The following is a 19194-nucleotide window of genomic DNA, read 5'->3' on the forward strand; positions in this document are numbered from 1 at the left end:
TCCGGTAGTCGAGATCCTGCGGCCGCGACTGCTGTTGCAGTAGCTACCGGTACGATAAGAGAGACGCTTGATTTCGCAGTAGTAGCGGTCGGCGTTACACCACCGGGATCGCCGCATACCGGAGCCGGTTCCGGTGCCCATCACTGGAGATCGAGACTGACCACGATCAAGAATTCGTTCCTGGGCAGCCCGCGGTTCCATCGGCGCAAATTACTCACCAGCACCGAGGAGGTACGTACTCCGCTTTCTTTCCAATTTCTTTCTCTCGCCTACTTTCGTTTCAAACGCGCGTACTTCCCGAATTTCCAGGTGCACCTCACGCCGGACTCCTCGCCGGAGCTCACGAAGAAGTCGTGGTTCGGTAACTTGATGACCACGGAGAAGGACGAGACGTTCACCGTTCTCGTCAAGGGAAAAGTGTTAGCCAGCGTGAAAGCCGACTTGATACACGCTTTTTTATCGGTGAGTGTCAGCGAGGCTGATGATTGGTCGCGACCACGCAACCTCTCCCGGAGAAAAACGAGAGATCGCTTGTTGCAGATAGCGGAGCTGTCCCACAGCGTTAGTTCGCCCATGTCGTTCAGAGTCGAGTACAAGAGAGGAGGCACGGCCCCAGCGATGTTCCAGAGGCAAGTCCGCTTCCAAGTCGACATCAGTGCCATATCGAAGCAACAAAACGAGCCGCTGTTCGCCATCACCTTCACTCTTCTCAGCGGTGAGTTTCGCACCCTGCTTAAAATTTACTTCGACGTTCGGTTTGCTATTAGAACGAGCGTCGGTCCTCCCTTCTTCTCGTCGTTTCTCCTCGGTAGGCGTGGCTTCGTTGCCCCGGCATTGCCATGACTGGATCGCCTATTCCGAATGTTCCAAAGACGAGAAGGCACATTTCTAAACAGTAGGAAGACTGAAATTACTTGAGAACTCCGACGTATTATTTCCGACTTGTTAAAATCATTAAGGAGAACATCTACTCCGCTCTCTCCGCGTAGAATGGCCCGAGTAGGCGTGGCTTCCGGAGCAATCGCGAGCTGGCTCAGCGTAGCCACCGTTTTCGAAAGAAAAAGAAGAAATCGAGGTTTGAATTTTTCGCGAGAAAAGAGGGATCGAAAGATGAAACCCCCTCGCGGGCAAGCCGGGGCCAACGGCAGCTGGATCGCGAGGTGGTGGCCGGCGTACGGCGCTTGGCACTTGGCAGACGTCCAAGCGCAACTAGATCGATGTTACCTTGGCGGAAGAGCGGAGACTCCCGCGTCTTGTCCGCATGTACGCGCCGCGTATTGTATAATTTCGGGCGTGTTTCGCTTTCACTCCGCTAGATTTACGACGCGCGGCCGCTCGTCGACGGCTTTAACGAGGAAATATTTCATTCCGCGTCGGCCTCGGCCAATCAGCGACGGAGGGAATGCTCGCGCACCGCGTCGTTCCGTCCGCAACCAATTATACACGGACGATTCCGAGGCCCAAGCCCTTCGACTCGGTCTAGAACACGTTTTAAATGTACAGTATCGTTTTGACGAATGTGGGTTGCAATTCTTCATAGTATTACATGTACACATTGAATAGTCATAGGTGAAATATCTTATAAGATTGATTAGCCACCTCGTCATTGCAAACACATCGAGCCTCGCTTGAAATTGAGCGAGTACCCAGGAACAGAAAGTTTTGGCAACCAGGACTATACGGAGGATCCGGCGTGTTGTTCCGGTGTTTCAGGGAACATCCGTCGATTCAGGAGAGTCTGCGAGCACATCCAAACCCAGGTCTGCTCGAGGAACGTGGGCATCAGCTTAGGAAGCCAAAGCAGACCCGCGCCACCAAGTCCACGAGCCTCGAGGAAGTTCGCCACCGAGATGAGCGAGAGCTCCAGCTGCGGCAGCGACACCAGCGAGCGGTTGTTCCTCAGCCCGCATCCAGCTACCAGACAGGTAGTCTGTTTTAACAAGGTAGCGCATCATCTCCTTCCTCGTAGATCTCATTGCCGACCGTGATCTTCGCGGAAGCTATGTACGGAAAGGTGACGGACTCACTCTCTCTCTCTCTCTATCTCTCTATCTCTCGCTCGTTTCATCATTGTCCCGAGGTTCAACTCACTGATCCTAAACGATCCTGCTCGAACAGACACTCGACACACCTCCTCATACGTAGGTACACGGCACACACGTAGAACGCACGACGAAAACGCTTCGCGCAATGCCTTCTAGTTCTAGACAGCTCGGGACGCAATGAAAACTTTCGGTTATCCTGGTAGCCTGCCGTCTGTCTCGCACACCATCATAGTCAGCTTCTCGTAGAGCAGCGCCTGCGATGGAGGACTTCAGGAAATATACTTCGGCGAGGAAGTAGTTTTGGCAAAAGTGTCGGACGCGTCAAATTGGCAACACTGTTTCTAGTGACAGTCAATTTGACAATTGACAGAGCTGATATAATCAGTTCGTTTTGCTATTTCACGAAAATCATGCTTTCACGATCGCGTGATATCACACCTCTGGATTATTTTCTGTGGGGATATGTAAAGTCGCTAGTCTATGCTGCTAAACCACAGACTTTGGACTAGGGCTGTTATTTTTCCGAAGATTCGATGTGCACGAAATATCAAAGTCACGATTTTTGATAAATAAAAATATTAACCCGTTAAGCGCCATGTCAGTCACCGGTGACTGACACTGAACTTCCCGTTTGGACTTCTCGTAATTAAATTAGATTAGAAAAATTGCATTCTATTGATAAATTTCTGGATCATATCACGAATTTACTTAAAAAATAATACTTTCCAAACAAAATTTTAATGAGTTTTATTAAATTTGCGCAAGACAGGCTTGGCGCTTAACATGTTCATAAAAAATTTAACAGAATTTTGACAGAATATAAATACAACCACACAGTTATAAAAAATATATCGAAGCTTCGATCTTCGAAGGGAAGTAACAGGCCTACTTTGGATCACTTGGAAGCCAACATTCGCCGCGATATACCGATATACGGCCTCAGCTACTCGAAAAAGTGGTCAAAAATTGGACTTCGAGATTGCGCTTCATTCTAGTCATCCCATATGCCAAAAGTCATATTTCAAACACAAATGGCATAAAATTATATTTTGAATAATGCCAATATCACGGCCACGACCATGATTTCTATGTGTTTTATTTCATTTTAAAGTTTTATAGTACCTCTTTAAAAAACACCCTTTACTTCGGTGATATTACGAGTGCATAAAGTCCACTTATTCTGCGCGTCTGACAGTTTCGCGAGAGCTAGTTTCCGCAGAGAAGTTTCATTGAGAGCTCACATTGGTTCCGTACGTTCCCCCTCGAGGAGAGCATCCGTTTAACGGCGGCTGATTCGTTGTTCGGGCCTGTTTGCAGATCGACTCGGACCTGGAATCGGACACGTCGGTGTTCGACGTGAAATCGCCGACCCGCGAGAACGGTCGTCGGAGCTCGACGTCTACGAACAACAACAACCCATTGCCAGGGGACGCGACGCCGACGCCGGGCAGCCCGACGAAGGCGGTGCGCAGCAACTCGGAGAGCCAGAACACGCCGGAGAAGAAGTGTGTGACCACGATGAGCGGCAACAACATAGCGTGATACTATCAGAACTTTCGTTTCGAGTTTCGATCCAGCCTGAAGAACCTGTGGGACAGTGCCCAGAGGTTCTGGTAAATTTGTCGGACCCGCCACACCGCCCCCTGCCTCTCTGCAAAACGCCGGAAACGATCCTACGAGCCAGCTGGTCGGCAGCCAGCTGAGCCAATTGGAGCCAACTGGAACCGATGAGGACTCGCGAGTCTGCCGGAGAGGAGAATACCGGCTCCACGGAGAGATGAAATCGTGTTCCGAGACGGTATCGGACCGATTCGAAGACTAGCAAGACTGACCATGATTGGAGGGACAGAGGTTCGAGATCCGCGACGGTTGAACGCTCGAGCTTCACCGCACAACATGAGAAATTGTCCGATCGAGAAGCTACGCGGGAGGAGATGTATATAGGGTGAGTCACCTAACTCGATCACCTCGAATCACTTCTGAATTATGCGTTCTACAAACGAATCATCTCTTCAGATGTTACGTGGTATCGCGGGGGACGCGGGGGACAGGGTGTACAGGCTTTTAGCATGCAGTTTCCCATTTTCTCTATAAAAAGTGAAAAATGATTAACGCAGCGGGTATGTTAATTCAAATATTCCTAAGAAAACCTGACTCACTTACTAATGATAACTTTGTATACCGATACTACCGCAACGAAAACGTTTTGAAGGCAATATTTCAATTAAAAAGACTGCTAAATTGATCATTTTACCACGCTTATATTAACTTGCCGTGTTGGCGTTGTATGCGTCAAATCTTATAATCGAATTTTAAACCTCTTCCCATAGTCCAATCTTGCTGAAATTTTGTATTGACACTTGCTTCCGATGACAATAGAAGTAGAAAATAAAATATATAAAAAAAACTTTTTAGAAACCACGTTTATATTAAAATGCACTGAAAATAAGAAAATAATTTTTTTCACATGGTTCTTAATATTTTTCCCCAAAATTTTAAGCAATTAGTACAAAGTTTCTTCTGTTATAAAATTAGTGTCGGAATAGATAGATAAATTTAATATAAATTTAAATAAAATCATGACATTAGTGACTATAAACGAAGATTACGTCAATATAGTTTAGCGCTCCACGCTTTTATTTTTATAGTCACTGATGTCATGATTTTATGAAAATTTACATTAAATTTTTCTATCTATTGCGACGCTAATTTTATAACAGAAGAAATCTTGAACTAATTGCTTATGGGGAAAAAAATTATTTTTTTTCGGTATTTTTTATGGAGAACCAGGAAAAAAATTATTTTCTCCTTTTTAGTGCATTTCATTATAAGCGTGGTTTTTAAAAAGTTTTTTTTTTATTTCGATATAAACAGCATCATTTAAAGTCGCATACGCTAGATCGTGTCCCCCTCGATGGCATGTAACATCAGTGGAAATAATTTTTTCGTAGAACGTATAATTTCGAAGTTATTCGAGATGATGGAGTTAAGTGTCTCGTCCTGTATAATCGCAGTGTCGCGGCGCGGATTCGTCTCGCTTCTCGCTAACTCGCGCCTCTCGCGTCCCGTCCGCCCAGTGATCGAGAACTCGATCCCGCAATATAGTGAAGTGCAATAGTGACGTTGTATCGGTGTACATCGGATCGTGTCGTTGTAAGAGTGTTTTACTTGGTACGTATTATTATCCTGTTGTGTATCAACGCGATTAGCCAATTTCGTTCCCGTAGCGAGTATCACGATCGACCGAACGGAGAATCGTGGAGAAGTTGAATGGGAATTGCGCTCGCGTGTCCCGGCCTGCACGAGACCAATAAACAAGGCGGACCCGCCCTTCCTCGTTCAATTCTCGATCCGACTCGATTCGACTCGAGCCAATTTTTCTTCGACTTCTCCGGGTCTCCGCGAGTCGGTTTCAGTTCTCTGTTTGTTATTATAGGCATCGATCGGTCGCGTGCAGCGCGGTGCAGAACTTTCCTCCTTACTTTATAATAAAAAATGTTGACAATTGAGATTCGCTTTCTCGATTATACGGTTTCACATATTCGAGCCATTTGAACGCTGAACCTGCCGAACATCAACCCCTTGCCTTTTATTACCGAGTCAGACTCGTAACGAAGAATTCGGACAACATTGATTCAACGTGTATGTTATTAGTTTAATTATTAGAGAAAATATAGACACAAAGTAGATGTCTATTTTCTTTCTTTTCTGGAAGCTTTCGTATGATGAAGATCGGTGGAGCCATAAAGTAAATCATAATGCAAGGGGTTGGAAGCAAGTTGCCTCGTAAAAATTGCAAGATTACGTTCATTCTGATTTTATACAATTTTTATTGGCGAGCCTGAGACACTTTCAGCTCTCGCGAATGATTTTGAAAGTGATGCAGCACGCTGTAGCCGTGCGAACGCGATCCGTCGAACGACTTTGTTGAGTATGCGTTAAGTTTCGTTAGCGCGAACGTGTCTCCTCGATTATTCTCGTGTTCGTCGGATAGATCGAACGAAGGTGAAAGAAACACGTGGATCGTCGAGCAGCCGGACATGCAGCATGCAGCATGGCAGCATGGTTTTACGCGCGAAAGAGCACACGCCGAACTCGATTCCCAGGCCGCCTTAAAACGAGCAAGGTAGACGAGCAGATAGAACTCGACGCGAACCGGCGTCACCGGGGAGAATTCTTGCGTTCCTCTCTGATCGCGAGCGCGGCTTTCCCGGGGAGAACAGCGAGAACGGAAAGTCCGGGGCAAAGTATCGGCGACCAATTGATTAAAGTTTCTTCAGCGACGCTATTTTTACACCGCGCCGTGCCCCGCGCGGCAACCATCAAACTTTATGTAGTCTGTTCGCTGTTGGGAGGACGCGCGCAGCTTTTTCACGATACCAGCGCACTTTCCGTTTTCACCCTCGCGAGACCCGGCTTCGTTTTACCGAGACCTCGCACCGACTCGCTAGACCCCTTTCGACGAGCGCCTCGTCGTTCCGCTTGCGAAAGTACACTAACCGAGATTCGAACACTCGATATACCTCACGGTTTAAACGATTTATTCACCCTTTGCACTCGGTGATATTTTAACTCGAAAATGAAACATTTCTTTCGACCTAGAATAATTTACATGATTTTTATATTTTCACGGACATATGTAATTGAAATAATACTTCATAGCAATTTGATCAGTGTGATGCTTTCGGAGGCAGGACGACGAGACCGAGTAGAGTGTTGTAATCGAATTAGCAAGGAATCGCAGACGACAGACGCGCAGAGGGGAAAGAGAAATGTGTTTAACGGAGTAAGGGGAAAAGAGAACGAGGAAGAGATGAAAATTCACTCGCGGCGCAACGATCGCGTCGAGAGATTTATTTTTTGCACGCACGAAGATAAAAACATTTCAGAAGACTAATATATATATATATATATGAATACAAATACGAATATAGATATATATAAATAAATGGAAGGGGAAGAGAACAGATATATATCCGCGCGCGTACACGTATAAGCAGGTAGGTTTCAGTGACGAGCAACGCGTTGCAGCGCGTACGGCTTCTTGTCTGCTTCTTGCGCGAAAAATACCATAACACGGGGGTAGAAGAGCGAGGGGGTTGACCGAGAGAAGGAGACAGCTCGAGCGGTGAAAATGGGGAGGGAAGATCTGGACGTTGGCGGAGAATGATAGGATCTTAGGCGTTTCTAAACCGTAGCGTAGAGAGGTAAGCGATAGTGCGCAGAGTATACTTATCGTACGTGTTCTTCTCAAAACAAAAGCAAAACGACAAAAAAAAAAGGAAAGGAAGGAAAAAGACACACCCTGAACAGACATATCGCGGCAATTGTCCCCGGCTTCTTAGTGGAACGACGAACGCGCGCAAAAGAAAATCGTTGCAAAACGTAACCCGCTGGCAACCGACGAACTAGCACCGTTTTTTAACCGAAGGCTCGTTATAGACCTAACGTGAAAAGTCGAATCCTGCCGATCGTAACGAACGTTCGGGAGTCTGCTCGCGAAGCAGAGTCCGGCGTGAACACGAGAACCGACCCTGGCACGTAAACGCCCCGTAGCTGTAGTTCGTATAGTTTTCGTTTCGAGCGTGTTTTTTCCCGCGGTTCTCGAATCGGCCAGAAATCGAGAGAGAGAGAACGTGGCGCGTGTTCGAGCCTCGAGCGCGCTTCGCAAGGAAAAAAGAAAGGAGAATGAAGAGACAATTAGAGCCGCCTATGACAACGAAATCAGCGTCCGCGAAAACAGTCGATTTACGGTTTCTCCGGTTCGGCGAGTGCGTCGCTTGTTCCTCGACAAAGTAGTTCCAGTCGAGCAGACTGATTCGAGTCGAGGATTCTCGAGCAATGTCCTCGTAGCTCCTCGTCGGTCGAATTCAACGAGAAAGTGGGTCGTTACCACCTCGACAAGATTATACGAGCGGCGCGAAGGCAACGGGGAGCGGTAACGAACGTGGACACGGCTTTACAGGTAGGCTCGTTGATCCACCAGCAATTTGCTGGCATTTCCTAGACGCGTCAGGCTATACATTCGTCATACTTGGTCAAATGTGATCGTCGTCTGCGTCTATCAGTTACGACGAATGGAGTATAAGACGCGTTTAGGAAACAGGCGAGAGGATTCGATCCTCGAGCATGTTCGCTCGAATCAAAAGTCGCCGAAGGCGCCCCGGACGCCTTCCACACGTTTCGCTTTAGATAGACCGCGCGCGATTTCTTCCTAGATGCGGCAGGATCGAGCCACCGAGAACCAGATCCACGCGCCGTCTGCAGGATCGCGATGGATCTCGCGATCTTGTGAAACTAACGCGATGAGATCGACGAGGCGAGTACAGCGACTTTCTTGAAAACAGCACAGCTCGGCGGGCAAGCTCCCCGGCATTCGGTGTGGACAGAGCTTGCTTACGTTTTCGGTAGCTGGTCCTCGGATGGACGAAACATTCGCGGCTATAATCCATAGGTTCTGGCCCGTTCTCTCGCAACACGAACGAGTTTCTTGCACACTCGCTGCTTCTTCCTGGAAAAGGCAGCGGTGGTGGCAAAGTCGGAGAACTCTCGATCGCTCGACAACGGGGAGACGAAGCCCCCGAGCTGGCTTACAGGGTAACTTGAGACTGTGTTCGCCACGCCGACGGTTCGCCGAAGAGAGAGATTGGTCGACTTGGTGCAGGCCGAGCAGAAGTCGCGAGCGCAAACACGGCTCCTCGTGATCAAACCGAGAGTCGAACGAGGGAGGCGCACCGATCTAGTTAACTATTTTTCGAGGATGTTACCGTTGAGACGGCGACGAGGGGAATCGTGGGTTCTCGGTGCTCGTTCCGAACGATCGGGTCCGAGATCGTCGCGAGCGTAGGTAGCAAAGGGAAACACAACACGGGAGTGGTCGCGGCCGATATTCAGAAAGTTACTCGATCTCTTATCTCGTTATTTGTACCGAAGCATTCCATTAAGAAGCTTGCAACTAGAGAATAAGGAGGTGACGGCGCGAGACGTCGTCGCGCGTAGAGTTCGTAGGGAAATAGGGGTAACGAAACAGGGGCGAACGAGAGATCGATCGTTTGTTCTTAGAGACGAGATCGGTCCAGAGGATCGTGAACGCAAGAAAATGTGACCGGATAAAAGCGCGTACGAAAAACTGACCCGTGACAAGTATACAAACATGGATCATTGGTCGCGCGGAGAAGTTCCCATGCTCAAAAGAATCGCCCGATAATTTATGTTAAATTCCGCGTCGGCATTTTTCCGAGCGAGCAACGATCTATATAATTATATGCGTATATTTCTGCGCGGAATCATACTACCGTAGAACCGCGAAAAAAGGGGTGGGGAGATCGAAAGCGGATGAACTTGACGAGAGGAGAAACTTGTTGGATAGTCGAGACGAATCTGTAGTAACGTACGCGATGCATACAGGACACAAGCATGCATACACACAGACACACAAACACGTACACACGCGCGCGCCACGCAACGCCACACTACCTTATAAAATTGAGATTAGACGTAAGCTTGCGGTTATCTATTTACTAATTGCGGATTAATAATAAAACTACTCGTACGACGTAAGTAGCAGAACTCGATCGATGAGGGAGGGAAGGGGGGAAGAGATAAGGAAGGAAGAGCGATAAGGGATCGTGGAGGACGAAGGAAGGACGAGGACGCGAGAGAAACAAATTACCGGCCATACTAAGCTAGGATTTTATATCGTGCGAATTTATGGGTGAGGAGAGAGAGATAATGCTTAGAGTACATTCGGCGAATACTCGAGTGAATGGTGAACGGTGAGCCCGGCGAGTATCAGATACCTCGGGATACCGCTTCTTTCTGTCTCCTGTTTTTCCGTTGGAATTCTCGCGCGCATATTCACGGCTAAGCTCTACGGACGATCAACAATACTCGCTAATCCCTCACGTGTCTCCGATTTATTTTTCGACTCGCTTTTGCGTGATTCGTGCTCGTGTCCCTGGTCGCGCGTTCCTCGACGATCCTCGTTGGGATCGTCGGGAACGAAGATCAAATAGGTCTTCGAGGAAACAGAGAGATGATCGCGCGACCAGAGACCGCGCGCGAGTGCTTTCCCGGTGAACGGAGACGGGCTTGCGAGCGGAACAGTGTCCGCAGCAACAGTGTCCCCTTGACTGGGCATAGAACCGTAGGATTATACAGATTCCCGACACCGTATCCTTAAGGCATTAAGCTAGGCAGATAGAGGAGATTTTTATACAATTTATAAGGCGATTTGCAATCGATTTCTTTGTCGCACGTTTACTTGTTGACGTTTTGTTACATAGACACAGGCACAGGCACAAGCACAGGCACGGGTACCCGCGAGCGTGCACAGCGACAGCCTCGCTCAAGGAATCCAATTAGCGGAATTAAAACGTTGCGCAACGCGTTCGAATAACGTTATCGTTTTTGAGACGATCGATCGGCTCGACGAGAGGCAACGATCGGACATCGGTCGAGGACACCCGACGATCGATCGATCCGATAGAAATGCACCGGAAACCGCAACCTGTCCCTTCAACCACAGAACTCCGTTCTGTGTTCTGTGTTCACCGGCCCCTCTTTGAAGCAATCGCTGAAACTGTTACGAACAACCGAAATGTACTAGGCTCTCTTTCCTTATATTTTCAGATTCTTACGATATTTTGACCGTTCTCAATTCTACTCACTCACTCCGTCATAAATGCGTAGAACCCGCAGTCCACCTATAACGATCTGAAACGGTTTTCGTGTACGTATCGATTCCGGAATGCATTCGACGGAGATAATGTCCCTATCGAACGGGCGGAATCGTGATTGGAACCGATTCCACGGTAATCGCGAGACGATTATCGGAACCACCGCAATCTGTAGCTGTTCCGCTTCGTTTCCAGAGGTTGTTCGCAACCGTTGTCATTTCGATTTCGAATCCCAAGTTCGAGGAGCTCTCGTCCCTCGCACGGATACGACTTCGATACGAAAAAGCAGTCCGAGCCGCGGCAATAATAGCGCCATTACCCGTGGAAGCCTTAAAAAGACTTAAAAAGGTCCCTCAGGAGGAAAGCTCTCTTTTCCGGGCGGACGTCTGTGTCTCGTGCCGGAGCGGCTGCATCGCTGCAACGCGTTGGTGCATCGCCTACCCCAACGTATATTCCCAACGGTACACGGTGTTCCGAGAGATAGAGAGGCCAGCTGGACAGAACTATATCTTCTGCGTTCTTCGACGTTCTCTCTCAAAAAAAAGCACGCGCCTCGTACAATTTCTTTGTGTCGAGAACTGGAAGCGAGCGCCATTGTTCCTGTTCCACTTTTCAGTCCGTAAGTGCGATTGCAGCAGAATCCTCGTCGACGACACTACTCGTCCGTTCGAATTGAATTCGGACGATTAACCGATTCGTATCCGATCTATATTCTCGCAATATATTTTAACCTTCGGTTACTCGCGCTCCACTTTCTACATAACTGTTCACATTGAACTTTACATGACTCAACGTAAATAAATTTTGATTGAATCAAATAACTACTTCAATGCAAGATAAATATTTGTTAGTGAAGTCGACACCTTTGTTTATACTTGTAATACTGCAAGTATTATATATGCGAATAATTAAAAGTTAATTGTACACGATTCTGCGAAGAATACGAATCGCGTCGTTCGCAAGTTTTCCAGTTGGAGCAACTCTTCCGTGACCTAAAATCGGTAGCATTGTGAACGAGCTCTGAAGTTTGCGGTTTGTCGCGCCATGTAAGTTTGTTGTTTCCGAAGGGGGGTGTTATTGGCGTTTTCTTTTCGGAATTTTGGGTTTTGTCCAGCTGGAATGCACTGTTCGGAGCAGCGTGCGGTGGTCGCCGGAGGTTCTAAGCGATATCGATCGTTATCGTGCTTCTGACGCATTTCGAGAGTCCTTCGGTGCGGGCGTGTCCGGCGTCTCACCCAGAGGATCGCGGTCAGGAACAAAGAGGACGCGTGTGTCTTGGCCATCGACCGGTCCATTCCGTGAACGTGGACGAGGACGAGCCGATGCTCGCTTTGAGCCAGCTCACGCGACCCACCGGCCCCAGAACCGTGCTAATTACCGCGTTGGCTAACGTTGTTTCCGCACTCTGCCGCCCGTTGGCCAGAACAGACCCTTTCTCCCTCTCTCTCTCTCTTTCTCTCTCCCTCTGGCAGCCTCTCGAGCTCGGCAACTGCTCCAATTAGCTACTCGCCATCGCCCTCGGCCTCATCCAACGCGACGCAAACGGAACACCTTCATCCCGCAACGATCACCCGCTTCACGTTCAAATTTACTTATCGACTCCCAGAAGCGGAACCAACGCCCTACAGGCAAGGCTTGAAACGGCCCCGAAAACAACTGTTCGAAACTGTTATATTTCGGGGACCGATACTCTAGAATTTAGAGTGTCGGTCCTTCATAACTGTTTCAAGGACCGAAACCGATCTTTGATATCATAACTGTTTTCAAGCCCTGCCTACAGGTTCCGCACTCGAGATTAACCCTTCCATAGACCAAATTCACCTTTCTATTAGCCCTTTGCCGAAAACAGGATGAATCCGGTCTGAAAAATGGTAAATTTCGAGTGCACTACCTGTTCCTTGGATTCGGAGACACTTCGATCAAAACGGTTTTCGCGCCTCGGAGCATGTTCATGCCGAAGCTGCGATAGAAGCTATCGGAGGATCGTTTCGGTGGAAATGCTGCATAAAAAGGCGAACGCGACGAAAATATGACGCTGACGATCGTCGAAACGTGTATTCCCGGAAGAGGAGCATCGCATCGTCGAGATGCGGATGGCCTACTCTCGACGTTTTTTCGTTCGAACTTTCTAACTCTCTTTTGTTAGGACAGGGTAGAATGTATTTCTACGCTTCGCTCTCTCGTCGCAGCTTCGAGATAAACGTACTCTCATCCCTCCGACCAACGAAACTGGAACAACGTCTTTGAGATCACCGGTCTTCTTTTGTTTCCCGACAGAGTTATCGATTACAACGACACTCCGTTGTCGATTCGAGCCACCCCGGACATCCCAACAATGCGTTCGACGCTTTGCCGCATTCGGCTGTTTTACGTTCGTTTGGTTCGGTTTTACAGCACCAATGGAGCGAATATGCCAGGGATCTCTCTTTGTCGTTAATTTTCTACAAATTTGTCTTCTCGGTACGCGGTAGAATTTCGCTTATCCATGGAGTCGGATAGTACTTGCGACAGATTTACGTTTCAGTTGATTTTCTCTTTTTTTCGAAAAATTGCGATACTTGGCAGCGAGCTACGTCCGATCATGTACACTGGGGACAACGTGTTGCCAAGCCTCGACCATTTCGCGTCGCCTCTGTTACGCGTAATCTTGGCAGAATGATTCCTCGGTGGATAGCGACCTTCGAATCGGCTCTCGATCGTTCCAAAACGTTTCCGCGGCTAAATATTATAGTTTAAACGATGGACGGGGGAGAGGGAGGGGAGCGAACCTTACGACGATACATGTAGACGCTTTCAGGGTTGCTTCAGCGATCCCGTAACACGCAGGCATATATGTATCTCTAGGAGGGAGGAGACGCTTGAAAATCGAACCGTACACGAGGGATCCACGAGTCGTGTCTCGTGCGAGCGAGCTTCGATTCCGCGAGCATCGATTAAGTGTGTTTCGTGTGAAGTATTTCACTGTGAGCATCGTCAACGGTATCTAATTCCCGTGAAACACGTACAGAGAACGACGAAGTTCGAAGCTGTGACTCCGGGCTCGAGATTCTTGAAAATATTCTAAAGCGCGAAAGAACTGAGCGTCGCGACGCGCGTCTCGCATCGGTATCGAGAATCTCCGTCGAAACCAACGACAGGGAGCATCGTCCGGATCTAATTAATTCACCGGTGTTGCGAAACGGTTCGCGAGCTCGAACGCGTTTCGAACGCGCGTGAACGTTGTTGAATCTTTTCAAGTTTTCCAACACCATTTTTATAGTTGTACAACGTGTGCGAGCTACTTCGAACCACGATCGCGGATTAATTAATTCAAAATTTGTGAGGGAAGGGGGGAATAGAACGATCGCCGCGGTTCGTAACGCGCGGGCGCGATTGTCGACGTTGTTTTACCGACCGTCGGTAACAACGATCCCGCTCGCGTGAGTACGCGCACGCGCGTCGTCATTCCCGAGTGAAACAGTTCATATCAAAGATACATAATCAGTATGCCAATCAACGCTTTGCGGTCCTTCAGCTTCGGTGCATCGACGTCAGAGTTCGGAATCAGAGTTAGAATTCAAATTTTTCATACGATCGCAATTGTTTCCTTGCATTCGAAATCCTCGAGTCGGACCCGATATTATAGCACAATCGGTTAATCGTTAACTCTATTGACCGATCGAGTATCCGTTTTGTCGGTGAAACTGTACTTGGGGAAACTAGAAATTTTTGCCTTTCTCCTATGTAATCCAGTAGATTTGGGCGAGACAATTCCAAAAATCCAAGTTTCCATTCTATATAGAAGATCAGTGGTTCAAAAGTTATGAGTGCTTAAAATTGTTTACACTTTAAACTTTAAACACTCATAACTTTTGAACCACTGATCTTCTAGAATGGAAACTTGGATTTTTAGCAATTTGGAAGGGAAGAATTTCTGGTCACCCACGTTACAGTGCAGCCGTTTTGTCGGTTAAATGAAAAATTTGATGATCGATTGCAATCGATTCGCTCTGACACGAATATGCGCTGTATAGGCAGTAGTGTTACCGGTTTATTTATGCTCTGAAGGATTACGGAGGCTTTTAATCGGTCGGCGGACCGCAAAGCGTTCGAGGATCCCAGGCGTACAGCGATTCGATTCACCAGTTGCGCGTTGTATGTACCGAGTATTTAGTAACGTCCATGACAACTGACAATAACGGCTGTGAGTCCGATAACGTTTTTGTCCCGAAAAAAAGTAATCCTTGTTGTAACTTGTCAGACCTGTCCGCGAGTGGAGTCTCTTACGCGATATTGTCCTAGCCTAACCCCTCGGTACGCACAGTTTTCGGTTCGTACCGAATTTCTTCTATATCGTATGTAACCTTGGAAAAAAGACGGGGAAAAAACTGCTACTGGAAAAGAACGATTTTCGTAGAGCGTGCAAATGGAGAGGGGGAAGGGAGAAATCATTTCCAGACAGGGGTTGGAACGGTTCTGAATAGAAAGCGGATTTATGCATTTATGACAAAAATAAATAGGTGCAATTTAAGACAGTGAAAATATTAGAAAAATTTAGAAATACTATTATAATATTGTCAACCTCTCTATTAAACGTACTAGAAAGAAAATACATTTCTATTTCAGTCCAGTTTGTTGCAATTTAGGTAGAAAATTTTTATTTTGCATAAAGATCCACTGTCTAGTTAAGAAGAACCGAAACGATGTTACATAACGTTACGGTTCTTGAGAAACGATATTATTTCGGTTCCATAACTGTTATTTTTCGGTTCTGGATTTCAGATAACGATTACAACATTTTTGTCGGTTCTCGTAACTGTTTGAAGAACCGGAATCGATATCATAACCGTTTTCAACCCCTGTTTCCAAAGGACAGCATTCGTTTTGAACGAATTACACCGTGCATTATACAACGCCGATCAACTATACGATAATATGTACTGAACACGCATCGGACCGATTGTTGCAAACCGTTTCGCTATACTCGCCTGTGCAAACTTCTGTTCGATTCGAATTGCTTCCGGTGGAAACCGGAACAACCTGACGCAGTTTACGATTCTCAAATACCAAAGTTAATCGATTCTCCGAAATTCTTTAACCAACCTGCAATCGGTATCTTAGTATCTTCCTATATATCTTACAAACCCCGTAAAGAAAATTGAAACGTTCATTTTCTGACAACGATGCTGTCATCACGGATCGGTTTCCGCCAGGAAATAAGGAAGAGGAAAGAAAAAGCAATTTTGCCGGTCGATATTACCGGTGCATGCATACTACAGCAATGACTTATGTACTACTTACTGCGTGCAGCCGATCACGACGAAGTTATGGAATACTTGCCGCTTAATTTGCAAATGAAGATTACGACCGGTGCGAATAGTTACGTCGACTCGAGTGTCACGGAGTTTTCGCACGCGAAAATTAAGTTGGTTCGCGGAACGCGCCGACCGCGGAACACAGATCGTCGAACGACTACGTGAAATACTACTCGAGTCATCCGAACGCTAACTGTATCGAGTAGCCGATCAAACGATAGTTATTCTATGAACTTCCTATACGGTATTTCCTATAAAAGAAAATAAGTGCGCCACTCGATCGACGTAACTGTAAATTGGACGAATCCTACCACGCCACTTTTTCAAATAAACAAACGTTTGATCGTGAAGTTGGCGGCACCGGAAGTTGCCAAACTAGTCTTACCTCTGAGATGTACGAAAAAAAAAGAGAGAAGATTCAAATTCAAATGATATTTTTCGTTTGTATTTCAAACGGTTTCACGTGATCGATATTTTGCTTACAATTAGCTAAATTTAATCGATTAAGAATAATCCTAATAATAATAAAAGTAACGATAACGATGATGATGATTGTAACGTTGTGTTTACCACACATACAAGATAACAGAATATAATAGAAAGTAAAAAGTGTCAAGAATAGTAAAATAAGAATAAGATAAACGTATAAGTACAATACATACAATAAATGAAATTAAACAAAACGAAGGAAACGGAAGTATCATCTGGCGACCGGAAACGCGCAACTTCACGGTGATCCGTTGATTTGAATTTGAGAATTTCGGCGGGATTGGCCGTTCGCACTTAAATTCGATGCACTTGCGATGAACTATTTTTTTACGGAAGAATAAGACGAAGAAAAGATCCTGCCCTGAAACTCCCTGATTCCGCGTAGCTGATGAAGTTAGCCTCCTTTCATTTTAAAGCGTGAATCATTTCGATTTCTGGAACCACGGCAACGGTGTACGCGTATTGCGATTCGAGTCTCAAGGACCCACGAAACGAATCGAACGATCTTCTTTTCCGGAGACTTCGAATAAAATTTTGTTTTGCGACGTTAAAGAAAAAAAAGGTAAAAGAACAATGGAACAGTCGTTACGTCGACAGACATACAACAATCGACACTGATCGCAATTGTTTCGTTCAATTACGCATTACATTACCGAGTAATTTCAGTGATTCGAATTACTATTTGTATAGGTTACTTGAAGCGAGCTACAAATACAGTGTACAGTTATTGTACTAACGATTACTACTGGTACTTGTCACGCAATGACTATGAATTATTCTGTATTATTATAAAATATATCGTTAGTTTTCAAGGCAAACGAATAAACACGAGAACGGTGGGGAGAGAAAAATTGTAACATATTTGTTGATGGCCAATATCAAATATGTATAAAAGTAATAATAATGCAACATTACTAATAAACAAATATTACTAAGTTCTTTGTCGAATTTCATATCCATGTCACGACGCGACGCACAGTGGGCCGAACGGCAATAATTCTAGCGACGAATAATTCAATTAATACAATTTCACAATTAGAAAATGTCTTATTTATTTCAATTGCTGATTTTCTTGTCGGAGATCGATTCTATATGTATTCTTTGTTTTATTTAGAAGATATTCGAGAAAAACGATTCTGTGAGCATTAAATTCATTATTTTAATGTTTAATTCATTGTGGGGCACGTTTTCCCGTTATCCGATCGAACTCAAACATTTTCTCTCAGATGTTTTGGAATTATTTGAATCTACTCTGGGGGGGGGGGGGTGCCATAAAAGAAATTTTAACCAAAATCTTCCGATTTTTAGGACATTGAATTTTTGCATTATTAATTCGTCGCTAGAATTGTCGTTTGGCTCACTGTGCGATGTAACAAACAATTATAACAATCGACAATCGAGAAAGAAGATTGCCGTATCGAGAAATTCGTAATTCAACGATTAAACGTGTGAACTTACAAAGTCATGAATACAGATAATAATAATATACACAGTATGCTGATGAACCATCTTGTATAATACTAGTATAAGCATAGCTGTATTTACGTTAGAGTTTGTCGCAGGTCGCAGGACGATGCCTTGAAAAGGTTGATCGTGCCTTTCAGATTCCGGCCATTAAAATTTTCAATTGTCAAAGAATGCCGAAACGCGCGTGCCCGTTCGAAGATGATTTGCCACCGCAGTTAAAAGTGCACGTGGGTCAAAAGCATGTCGATAACGGCGTTTGCCGAGAGGAACGAATGAAAAGTGTTTATGGTACAGAGGTTATGATCACGGCAACAACAATCGTACGAAACGTTCGTGTAGAAATTGATTCTTTCGTTGTTTTGTGCAGGTAGAACGATGGATTTGTTAAAGGAAGGTGTTAAATCGCTTTCTCAAAGATTAAATTCGTCCATGGACATGAACACGACCGATTTCCATTTACCAAGAGTGCCGTCTCCGCGTAAAAATAAACAAGAACGTAATCCGAGACAAATGGTGCTAAACAGTAAGTTAGAATTATTAGGAACGGATAAAGCTATAAAGGTAAGCTGTTCATTTGCTTCTCCAAAGATTTCTTTGGTTTTGTTCAACAGAAATTTCTTATCCAATCTAATTTTTATTTACAATGTATTTCCAAGGATGTTCAACCGAAATATGATCTCTGCGGATGCACTCGAGTGATAGATCAAACCACGCGTAATAAATGTTCTTACTGCGATCAAGTTTTATGCAATTTCTGCCTGTTCGAGTGCATCAGTTGTTTTGAACAGTTTTGTCAAAATTGTTCTTTGCCAGTGTAAGCTATTTATACATGCTGAAAATATTTCTATCGAATGAAAGTTTGCGACATTACGAAAGTTCATTATCGTTTAATTCGTTTCAGGTACGATCACGAAGAACGAAACAAATGTCTTAATTGTTACAAATAATTTTTCGAATATTCGTGTATCACCTTTTTGTGGTCCGTATTTATACCTTAGGTTGTTCTTATTTATGTGGTTTTATACAATTCAATGTAAAACAAAAGCAAATTAAATTTGTATGCTTTTATATTATGCAAAACAGAAAAATGTACGTGTACTTATATACATACCTTTGTGTTCAATCCTACCGATTTTTCAATAAATGCAGCAGTATTAGGTAAAAGAAGTTTCCATCGGTTTCCTACGATGACAATCATAGGGATAACAAAAGACTGTCGAG

The 19194-nt window shown here is 45.5% G+C and overlaps 2 protein-coding genes across 3 annotated transcripts in view; both read left to right on the plus strand.

Annotated features, from left to right (window-relative positions):
- Positions 1-3734, plus strand: part of Sff (BRSK family serine/threonine-protein kinase sugar-free frosting) — a 34050-nt gene extending 30316 nt beyond the window's left edge. Inside the window, exons 9-13 of one of the 2 annotated variants that reach the window (XM_076422329.1) lie at positions 80-231; positions 310-462; positions 541-715; positions 1714-1943; positions 3363-3734. In XM_076422329.1, coding sequence (XP_076278444.1) covers positions 80-231; positions 310-462; positions 541-715; positions 1714-1943; positions 3363-3587 — 935 coding nt within the window. In that variant the 3' untranslated portion in view covers positions 3588-3734. The remainder of the gene's footprint in view (positions 1-79; positions 232-309; positions 463-540; positions 716-1713; positions 1944-3362) is intronic. The other variant, XM_076422330.1, reaches the window with a different exon arrangement.
- Positions 3735-3758: 24 nt separating this feature from the next.
- Positions 3759-19079, plus strand: LOC143208179 (apoptosis regulatory protein Siva). The gene is made up of 4 exons (XM_076422340.1): positions 3759-18261; positions 18341-18534; positions 18630-18787; positions 18875-19079. Exons 1-4 carry the CDS (start codon positions 18144-18146, stop codon positions 18918-18920), a joined length of 516 nt encoding a protein of 171 aa, XP_076278455.1. The 5' UTR covers positions 3759-18143; the 3' UTR covers positions 18921-19079.
- The last annotated feature ends 115 nt before the right edge of the window (positions 19080-19194 follow it).

Source organism: Lasioglossum baleicum, chromosome 4, assembly GCF_051020765.1.
Source record: "Lasioglossum baleicum chromosome 4, iyLasBale1, whole genome shotgun sequence".
NCBI classification, from domain to species: domain Eukaryota; kingdom Metazoa; phylum Arthropoda; class Insecta; order Hymenoptera; family Halictidae; genus Lasioglossum; species Lasioglossum baleicum.